Genomic DNA, 11,961 nt, shown 5'->3' with positions numbered 1-11,961 from the left:
TTTTCGGACCTATGTTAATTGGACTTTTTTTCTTCTTTTGATGTGAGGAATCACGCTATGACTTATGGGCAACTTGTTTCAGAACACCCTGTATAGTGAGGTCGACGTTATAATGGCAGTGGAGATTGGAGAAAGATAGGAAAACAGCATAACCGATGGTGCACCTGTTTTGAATAGACAACACTATAAAACCTGATACTTTCAGGCTGATTCCTGAATTGAATAGGTGCCACTGTCTTGATAACTGATACTGGTATACTGATACTGGTATACTGATACTGATATCTGGTATATCACAGTTTTATCTTTATTTATACATAATTTATTGTGGTCACACCAATTTTTTATCTCTGCTATACCACTATTTGCTTTCTCAAATGTTTCCATCCATGAATTTCAATGAAACAGAGCTACAGAGTCATCCGCAAATGAGTAGAGAGAGCCACAGTCTAGATCAATATTTAATAAATCATTAATATAAATTAGGAATAGAATTGGGCCAAGCACTGTTCCTTGTGGAATCCCAGCTTCAACTCTCCTATCGTTGCTAATTGTATCATCAATTTTTACGGCTTGTGACCTTAAGTTTAAGTAGGACCTAAAATATTTCAAAACTATGCCTCTAAAACCGATAATTTCCATTTTATTTAGCAAGAGTTCATGGTCCACTCTGTCGAAAGCCTTTTGGAAGTCCAGAAAGATTCCCAAGCACTTTTTTCCTCTATCTAAATGATTTATAACTTCTCTACTCACTCTAAATATTGCATCAGAAGTATTAAGGCCACTTTGAAAACCCAATTGCGAACTATTTAAGATTTTATATTTATTTAAGTAGGATATTAGTCTCGACTTTACACATTTTTCTATAATTTTACTAATATTAAACTGGATTTCTCCTTTCCTTTATGTAATGGAATGACTATAGCCCGTTTCATTTCGTCAGGGAAGTAGCCCTGTTGAAAACATAGATTAATTATATGCTCAAGAGGTTTAGAAATATTATAGGCATTTTCAATGAGGCAATTTGCATATACTGCTCCATCAGGGCCAGGAGTTACCCTTCTTTTCAGACTAAAAATAGTATTAATAACTTCTTCTTCTGAGACTGGTGTAAAAAAGAATGAATTACAATTTCCTGGAATTACTCTATACCTGTATGTTTTGTCTTGATTTAAGTTCTTTAGATTCCTATTTGTAATCTCTTTACCGATTGTAGTGAAATATTTATTGAATTCATCTGCTATATCTTTCTTTTTGTCTGATTTTATTACTCGTTTATCAATGCCTTGTATATCAGAAGATATATTTTTCTTTTGTTTAGTAGAATCTGTTGCTTCATTTATTGTTTCCCAGGTCTTCTTGATATTATGTTTGCAGTTAATAAATTTGTTTTTGAAATAAGTCTCCTTTACCACGCGCAAAATTCTCTTTAAAATAGTATTATAATTTTTTAATTTGTTGGCAAGTGCATCATTGAACGACTGTCTTCTAGCTTCTAGCTTTTATAGTCATTTTGTTCCTTCTCCTTATAGATCTAACTAAACTTGATGTGATCCAGGGTTTAAGTCGGGTTTGTCTACTGCTAACCCTATGACAAACTTTTTTTGATAATGTAAAATGTTTTATGATAGTATCAAAGAAAATTGTAAAGGCTTTTTTAGCACTGTTTTCTGACATAGAATCCCCCACGATTCGTTTTCAATTCTAATCTTAAAATTATTTAAATCAATTTTTTCTTGTATGATTTGTAGATCATCAATAGCAGTATTTTTATTTTCACATAATTGATTCTTGGCCCGCCGAGAGTTATTGCAACAGATTTTTTAAAATATATATTTATACACATTTTTGACAACAACTGTGAGTTCAGTACTCTTCTCTTACTAGCCACTCCATTTCCTAATAAGTGTAAAATTAGCTGTAAACAAGCAGCGATCAACCATTGTGAGATATTAGCAAATGGTCTGCACGGACTGTACATGTCCCGGTTTGAACGCTAGAAAGAAGGTAACTTACTTCCATTTTACAGTTCTCTCCCAGAAAAAGACTTCTCACTAATAATGAGTATTCTCTTTTAGCATGGTAGCTTTTTATAAATTCATGCATTGTCAAGTTTTCTTATGAGCTTTTTACACTCACTAAATTGGACTTTGTATTAAAATTAAATTGATTGGTTTGTTTCTTCCTACTTAAACATACTTAAAACTCCTCATATTATATAATAATTGTACATCCCCCAAATCCCCCGTCGTGTGTGTCCCCGCAAGTCAAATTCCACGTACATTCTTGTTATTGGCCCTCTTAGCCTCCCAAGAATTAAATAAATAAATAAATAATTTGATAATGGCAATTGAAAATATCTGAATAAGAGCTTGCAAAATTTGTATAAACCTATAGAATAAGCAGATTACAAGCGCGTATCCTTTCTCTATGATATAACTTTGATAAATAAAAAAAGGATGAAATACTCATCCAAAAATTAAGGAAGTAGTGCAGGGATGTTCACTCGCACCTTTCCAATTTTCTTTTTACGAATTATCACTTATTCAAGCTGCCAAAACACAAGCTTTTCAAACAATTAACTAGATCTCTTTTTATTGGTTTCAATATCCACTTATCCTTAAGAACCGTCAGACAAGCACAAAATAGCTCTTGGATATCCATACAATATCAAAAAATGACCATTTGGACATATAAAAAAGTCCACACAAAAACCACATATACACTAATGGATATCCATGAAATAATATATTTACATAAAAATGTTTGACAAATTTGGATGTAAATTTTGTTTGACCAAATTTGGATCTATGAGCATGTTTGGATATTGATGGGATATCCATAGGTATCCTCTAGATATCTGAAAGATATCCACATTTTTTAGAGGACATTCAAAGAAATTCAGAAATGTGGTCAAAATATCAAACTAAATAATAACACAGTTTATTTTGTCAGTATCAATTTCATTCCTAAAAACATAAATGTTCAATTCTTGAGAAACATGATTGTTTATAAACATGAGTTACATACTGTGTCTTTCATATAAGTTACAATAGTGTATTGTAAAAAATACAAACTAACAGAACAATCGATTCACAAGTTGAAAATATTGAATAAATTTAAGCAATACATGAATACAGTTAATCATATAATAGAGGATGATTAAAAAAATTCCCAAATGATAAAAATTCCACTCAATTTCAGACGTCCCCGGTGCCTCCTTCTGTTAGCTCTAGAGCAACATTCCTTCATGCTCTGTAAAATTTTTCAAAAAGATTCATTATTGTCAGAATCCTATTAATAACAAACAATCAACCAACATAATTCGTACATTATTATTTTTCTCTGGTCCCATTAGCCAAGCTTTGCTTGTTCGCCAACAACGAGTTCTCTATTATAATAAATTAAATTTACAATAAAGCTTCTTTTTTCCAAATACAAATATATTATAATATATACAGAGTGTATCAAAAAGGGCTTTACAACTTTGAATATTCATATGAGTTTCATTAATCGTGCTGAAGAGCTGGTTTTTGTGATGTTGTCGGGTTCAGTGAAGGCAGTTATTCTTCAAGTAACTGTCACTAGCGTTTGCGCGGCGCAATTGGGCACTAGCGGACAACTCCAGTCAAAACTAGGAATGTTTTGCTTTGAAATAACAGTTGTAAAGTCCTTTATGATAGACTCTGTATTACAGCTACCAGGAATATTATTCTTACTGTTATCACGTACACCCTGAGTAGCTTCAGAGGTGGGTGATTGATACCCAGGTGTTGCTCCTGGATGACTTCGCTCAGTCGTAATGTGGGCGGGGAAAGGAGGCAAGTCGAAGTTCCTCTTCCTTCTTCTTTGTGCCTCAGCTGGCGTGAACAGCACCTCCTGGTGCTTCTGACGGCGTGAAGGTCTGTTTACAGTGCACTGGATACGTTCATGACTTCAAAAGTGTCATGATATTCTAATAATGTCGAAATATTCTCTTTGCGGCAGTTATATCACCATTTTCATAAAATGCTCTCATCGCTATTGCACGTTCCAAACCAGTCCAATGACACATGATTGATCAATGAAAATACGTTCAATCAAAAACTAAACTTTATCGATCATATTCTGCTCTCACTTGGCATGTTTTCGAAGGGAGGATAGGCCTACCGACTGCCGAGAAGGAACTGACCAAACCCTTAGTCTAGTTACAGTACTTACACATCGATTCCATGTCTTAAGATTTTTTGCAGCCCTTAGAAATTCTATTAGATTAAACATAACTTGACAAACATCTTTGAAACATACATAGCCTATTATGCTGTCTTATGTCTTATTCATCTCTTTTCTGTATAGGGCTGCTTTTCATAGAAATAGAAAGAGAAATAAAATCTCAGTACCATTTTTGAATTATTTAATCACAACATGTTTACATGACAATAAAGATTTTGCCCTCCACCAAGAAATAAACTTGAAAATTCACGCACATTAATTACATTCATTAGCAACCTCTATAATAATTACTTATAATAAAAATAAATAACCTACAGTGTTTAATAAGAATAAATACTTATTTCTCAACAATTGTTATTTTATAAAATATTAATTTATTGTTTGGGTAGTAGCTTTCCATTAAGTCATTGATCTTATTCAGTGAAAACTTAATAATTATAAGTAATAATTATAATCTATAATGAAGAAATTTATAATAAATATATAAGTACCGATTTTTCTACATTTTTTATTTATAAACTTCCGAATGTTATTAATTTATTGTTTGGAATGGAGCTTTCACTAGCCTATTGATCTTATTCATTGAAACGAACTTTCATACCTCTCTTTTAAACTACCTACATAATTTGAAGCATTATTTTAGGTTTATTTAGGACAATCTTTTTTTATTTCTGCTTATATATTACCAAGTTTCAAGAATACGTGCCCGGGACCACTTTCTGACAGATTTTTCATTTTTTCAATCATGTTAAATTATAATTGAGTTTGAATACTAGATGAGTAATGTTAGTTGAAGTGGTTCACTTGTTTGTACTTTTTCACTGTAATATTATGTTTATCTTAGAAATAATACCAATTCATGTACTTGGTCCCTTGTATCACATTTATCAAGTTCTCTAAATATTTTAGTTAATTTTCATTATTGATGAAGTCGAGTATGATGATACATAGTGTTATCATAAGAAAACATTATGTGTGAGTTTATTTCATGTGTGATAATAATTATTATGAATAATTAATCAATTCTCATTTATTCTATAATTAGTTACCTAATTATCTGAAACATTTAGGATAATTTTACAATCAAAATGTCTTGAGATAAGTAAATGAGTAAAAATTTACCTGTAAAAACACGATAGTTTCATGGTGATCTTGATCAATTTATTGTTTGTGAATGAATGAATTGTACCAAATTTTATTCATTAAAATATTTATACCATATGTTATAAATGTAAAAAATTCTCTATTAGGATACAATGTGATATCAGATTGTGTTATTCTTGCGTAGATAAATATATATTTTTTTTAATATTGGAAGAATGCTCTCCACCACTCGACTGATGAAAGAGACAACTGTGAGCTGTGTGATAAATTATGAGGCCTGATTGAGTGATAAACTATTCCTGTGTTTGGCTAGCATTAAATTATAATGGTCGATTATGCAGTTCGATTCAACTGTTACAATTTATCACAAGCTTTTTCACACTAGAATAATGTTAAATTTATATAAATACTTATATTTGGCTTTGAGAAGTCATGAGATTTCACCCTCAAGCATAAGAAGAATCATAATTTATATTGTATTTTCTTGTATTTAATAATTTCATGAGCCAATAAAGTAGTTTTAAAGGAATCAATAAAATTGCATACATGAAATTTAGGGTACAAAATATAAACCGATTCAATTATTTATAACGTTTTAGTACGATTTTTTATCGAACAATACTAATTGAAAAAATATCAACTTTTATATTCATTCCCTATTCAGTTACATTAGTTATGAGCAATTGATATATACGTAATTATTTGTCCTCTTTATTTATTTTTTCGCGATTCCAAACGATAAACATTCGTCCTTCATGAATTATCTATTATTAAATAAATTATTAATGATCATTATTAAAAATCTAGACGAAAAAATATTAGTTTGATGCATAACAATGTGTTATGGTTGTGGGGTCACGGCTCCGTATCAATCAATTTCATTTTATTATTATTTTCATAACAGTATAATTTAACTTGGCTTTGTTCTTATCAACAAAATAGTACATTATTTTAAGTTGTCCAAGACACCCATTCGTCACTAAAAATGATGTAATAACATTTGAAGGAATTTGTTCATTTTGGATCTGAGAAATCAATTTCTACTACATTCATATTATAACAGTATAATTTAACTTGGCTTTGTTCTTATCAACTAAATAGTACATTATTTTTAGTTGTCCAAGACACCCATTCGTCACTAAAAATTGATGTAATAACATTTGAAGGAATTTGTTCATTTTGGATCTGAGAAATCAACTTCTACTACATTCATATTATAACAGTATAATTTAACTTGGCTTTGTTCTTATCAACTAAATAGTACATTATTTTTAGTTGTCCAAGACACCCATTCGTCACTAAAAATTGATGTAATAACATTTGAAGGAATTTGTTCATTTTGGATCTGAGAAATCAACTTCTACTACATACATATTATGTATGTAATTTATGTTTAAATTTGGCATTAAATACCATGAAAATATTCTTTATTTTCTAATTAAACATTCATTTACCGTAAGAGTTGATCTATTACCAAATATGATCAATAGTTTAATGTGAGTCTTGGTTATTTTTCAGTACGTTAATTGTATTTTTGAAACTAATATTCTCTTGGTTGAAGAAAAGAAGCTCACTTCAATGTCAAATAAATGTCAATAGTTTGAAATAAGATTCAGTATGTAAGAATACCTGTTAATTTTTATTATTAGATATTGTTGAAAATTTTCAAGGATATTGCATTCTTATTTTGTTCGAGATAGTTTCGTTTTGTTTTTAATTTGTTTCAAGAATCAATTTGTTTTTGTAATTGATAACTATGAGTTTTTGAATAAAATTAAATTTATTTCAAAATGTTGAGTTTTCTTTTATTTTGAATTTCAGGATCCGAAATCCTGTTGATGCCACTTGATCACATTATTCGGGAAGTGATGATTGTGATATTTTCGGGGAGGGGGAGGTCCTATCGCAACCTGAACAGAAAAAGGCAGTGAATTTACAGTTAGAACCTGATGAAGATGATTTCGAATACTTGGCAAGCTCAAATTTATCTCAAGCTGCTCAAGACAAGACTTATCAGAGAGTTGAAACCAACTCAGAAGCGATAGGTTTGTGCTCTGAGAGCATAGATGAAGAAAATATTAATGATCAGTCATTCCTGAATGCCTCCGAAAATTATGATGATGATTCTGAAAAAAGGAGTTTTACCTATAGGAGTGCCTTACCAGTTAATCCGGTTACATTTAAAAGTAAAGATACAGTGGATAAGTATATGAGCATACCTGGACCATCCACATCGTCCATCCAACCATGGTGCAATGCTAACGTTTATGGTAGTGATAGTTCCACTGATGAAAAAGAAGATAAAGCTATTTTAAGCTTTTATAATACAAGTGTCTATTTGCAGAAAATGACTCGGATAGTGAGAAAAGCATTTATGAAATTGTCTCAGGCGATGCCAATTGTGAAGTTAGTGACAAGGAGTACAAAACATTCATTCCTGAAATTCAGCCGCCATCTCACGACGGAATCTTGTCCTCCCTAACTCAGTACGGTTTGACCAAAGTTTTGAATCCAGGGCCGTTTTGTAGTGATCTCTCAGATAGGGCATCAACAGAGGTGGGTCCAGTTTCCTTGAAATTGAAAAGTCTTACAGCTCTGAGAGCATAGATGAAGAAAATATTAATGATCAGTCATTCCTGAATGCCATTCCTGAAGAGTACGATGGGCCTTATTCAAGGGGTCTCTGTATGTACAGAAATAATCTGTTGAAAAGTAGCTATTGATGTTGAAGAGTACGATGGGCCTTATTCAAGGGGTCTCTGTATGTACAGAAAGAATCTGTTGAAAGGATCGTGTGTTCTAGCCGGCGATAGACAAGTGTCTCTAATACCATTGAAACGACCACCATCTTGCATGCAAGTTAAAAAATGGTTGAAAGTGAAAACGGAACTAGAAGAAACTAAAAAATCGGAAACAGAGGACAAGAGCGAGAAACTTGAGCGATTAATTATTGTGGCAAGCAGTCCTGGCCAGGACTATGGCTCAGATGAGGAACAGAACACGCTTGTGTTGACCCCCATGTCACTCACCAGTCGAATTCACAGCACCCCCAGTGACTGTCCGCCCGGTACTTCCCTCTCTCTCACTGACACCCCACTTGGTACTCCGGTCCCCCTTGCACCGGGTCGACGCACCAAACGAAAATCGTCTGATATATTGAAGAAATCTTTCGCAAAATTGCTGAAAAATTATGCTGCCATGTCTTCCATACAGGAGAATGAAGCTGATGCTGCCCATGCTCAAAAATAAGAACTAGAACTACAGGTGAGATTATTATGTTTGCGAAATTTTTACCTGTTTTCGTCGAATGATGATGGGTGTTCTCTGATACAACAACTTTGACAGAGTGTAAGTAATGATACATACATTGCAGAAATATGTGTACCGTATTCAGTGTGTATAACTAAGGGCCGGCCCTACACACTTACGGATGTGGCCTGGGTCCTTGAACGGCTCGGTGCAAAATCACTACACACTTGTGAGCAACACGAGTCCCACCTTCCATACTTTTCAAGTCTATCCTCTCCACCGAAATCTGAATCGGCCAATAATGAAGATAGAGCAATTTTGATTTGGGATTTGGATTCAGTATCCCCACATTCTTTAAAGCGTAAGTCCCTTTCTCGAAAATAACCGAAAACAAGGGAGATATGGCTGTATTTATTTATTATAGATTTCTATTATCGTAGTAAAAACGTACTAGGTTGATAAGATACCGTAATAATTTTTTGCTCATAAAGGGACAGGCAAAAAGGTTTTTGCCTTAAAGTTTTTAAACACTTGAAGATTTAGGTCTAAACATGATCATTTTAAAACTTAAAAATACTTTTTTTTTAAATTTTAAACTTTGAAAAGATGAATCCAAATATGAAATCAGAAAACTTATCACCTAATAAAATAAAAGATAAATAAATTTCTTCATAGAAATATAATTCTTCATTAACAAGTTGGATAAACTGTTTTCTTTTCCATTTGTATATTTCTTATAAATAAATTTATGACATCCAAAGTTAAATACTGTTAATGCAAAAGTATTCTTTGGCGAAAATAGTAGTGCTGGTTGGTTGGTTTTATTCAAGAGCCTTCAAATATACAATCGGCAACTTAGGACAAAAATACCAGAGTATATTGGTTCATGCTGAATAAGAAGCAACAACAATAAAAAGAACAAGAGTTTCTGAAGGGTGAGCGCACACATGCATGTGCTTTGTGAATTCAACTCCGACCATTTTCTCTTCCATTTTATCCTTATTATTATGTTGATTATTTTCTCCATATTCATGTTGATTGAATGTACAAATTCAGTTACTTTTTATCCATCATTCAAAGTGTAAACATTGAATGATTTTTAGAAGTTTTTAAAAATTCAGTTACTTTTTATCCACCATTCAAAGTGTGAACATTAAATGATTTTCTATTCAATTTATGACTTATTCAATTTCCACATTCATTCAATCACAATAGTTCAATATCTGTCTCTCTAGAGAATTGTTGTCAACTGGTAGTATTTGAATACATTATGTCAAATTCAAGCTGGGACCTCAAAAATAAATACTGCAAAGCCTAACTAGCTCCCATTCAGAACAGTATGGAACTCTCTACATCTTGTGTAAGAGGTTTATATTATTCATTGATTTCAAATACTATGACAATTCATTAATCGAAAAAGGTTGCCATACTCAATATTTTCCTGTAAAAATAGAGACAAAAAATTGTGATTCGATTTCAGCTTCTTCAAATCAATAAAATTCCACACAAGTAGACAAAAATAATAAAAAAATAAGTTCATTTTTATTGAATGAAAAAATTAAATATGTTTATTCTACAGCTAACTTGATAAAAATTTGGGAGAAACACTTTATTTTCGACTATTTTAGAGTTACCGCGAACCATTTTACTAATTCGAGGGCGCTGAATCCGAATCTGAAAGTAAAATTTTGCTATCTCGATTTTTAGGCGATTTACATTTTTTGTAACTACACGCGCCCGGCCGGAAGAGCCTACACACTCACGGAGCCGAGACGCACCAGAAGCCCTGGACGAAGTTGGCCTGGCTCGGCTCGGAAGAAAATTGACTACACACTCACGGATTTCGCCCGAGCCGAGCCGAGCCAGGCCAAATCTGCAGGCTGCCACAGGCGAAATCCGCAATTTTGTAAGATCACATTGCAAACGCATTACCACGTTTAAATCTCAATTACAGTATGTTACACAATAACTAGCATGTTAATAATCATTTATAGATAAATTGCTACAGTAGATTGTAATTTAGAACAACGTTTTTAATACAGTATTTGATGTTTTCGCTATGTATTTGAGCACAACATTGTAAGAATTGTAGTTCTTACCGGCAACGTTAGTAAATCGTTCTAGAAGAAGAAAAGTAACTACTCATATTGTTGTGACATTGCTTCGTCTCTGGGGAAGGCACTTGTGGTGCCATGTAGGTGGCACTTGCGGAGACATATTTTCTTACAAATTTCTCTCAACTTTTTTCATTTTCCAACTATCAGATTCTGACTGTTCAGCAGGATTAAAGCAACAAAGTAAGTAGGCCAATAATCAGAGATAGAAATCAAGACGAAGTAATAAGCTGCTTTCTGTAATTATTATTGTTCAAGAAATTGGAAATCTTTCGAGTGGATGCAGTAATAACTACACATTATTAAAACTTCAAATTTTCTCAGTTAACTCATTTTGATTAATTATTAAGTGTTGATTATTGTTATCTTCAAATGTTTAAGCTGTGCTATAGAAATAATAAACCCTGCTTTATCTGAGAAAACATTACACAAGAATAGGTTGACTAGAATAGCCTATAATGTTTATTATTTTCTTTATGATCATGATTCCCATGTCGCAAGTAGATTTCACATAGCCAGCCACCATTTTTTAGAGAGAGACCTAACAAGTACAATCATTCTAGAAATTATTTACAACTGGATGAACTATAAAAATATATTCATAGGTATTTATTTTTAAAAATATTGCAGTTGTCGGACAGTTCAATTTGCATTTCTGAAGAGACTAGGAATAACATGGAAGCCGAGCTGAAGAAGAAGACCCGTTTATCGTGCAGTTTCCAAATAGAGGCCTGTAGTAATTCAGACAGTACCAGCAGTGGCCTTCCTACCCGAATTGATAATTTACAAAAGACTCGTCCACAAATACAGGTACAGTTGCTACGGCATCTATTGTTCTATTCCAAATAAAGTTTAATAAAGTATATTTCAAAGGTGAAACATAATCATTAATTACTTTACAATTTTTGGAATTCATGGAAATGAATTTTACTCTTGAGAAGGTAGCCTTTTGATATGAATTCAATGAGAATTCTCAATAAGTAATTAGGCCTACTGCGTCATTAAAAAATGATAAAAAAATGTTTTCTGGTTGCCATAAGTTGGGAAGATGTATGAAATGTATAAATTTTAGTTCAGCGTTCTACCGTCAGATAGGGCTGTCATCACCCATGTATATTTTTCCAGAAATATACAAAAACGGTTCTACCGTACAAATGGCAACCGGAGATTTGGCAACAGTGTATGAGCGAATGACCGTGAGTAGTTCTCGCGGGAGTGGGTGCGTCTGACTATTGACTACTGATACCTTCCCTTTCATTTGCAATTCTCTAAACTTAATTCT

The 11,961-nt window shown here is 32.6% G+C and overlaps 1 protein-coding gene across 1 annotated transcript; it reads left to right on the top strand.

Moving 5' to 3' along the window:
* Window positions 1-8,053: 8,053 nt before the first annotated feature.
* Window positions 8,054-11,401, top strand: LOC120355217. The gene is made up of 2 exons (XM_039443549.1): window positions 8,054-8,580; window positions 11,310-11,401. The coding sequence occupies exon 1, from the start codon at window positions 8,080-8,082 to the stop codon at window positions 8,563-8,565; it is 486 nt and encodes a 161-aa protein (XP_039299483.1). The 5' UTR covers window positions 8,054-8,079; the 3' UTR covers window positions 8,566-8,580; window positions 11,310-11,401.
* The last annotated feature ends 560 nt before the right edge of the window (window positions 11,402-11,961 follow it).

Source organism: Nilaparvata lugens, chromosome Y, assembly GCF_014356525.2.
Source record: "Nilaparvata lugens isolate BPH chromosome Y, ASM1435652v1, whole genome shotgun sequence".
NCBI classification, from domain to species: Eukaryota; Metazoa; Arthropoda; class Insecta; order Hemiptera; family Delphacidae; genus Nilaparvata; species Nilaparvata lugens.
This window is presented reverse-complemented; position numbering and strand designations above follow the sequence as displayed.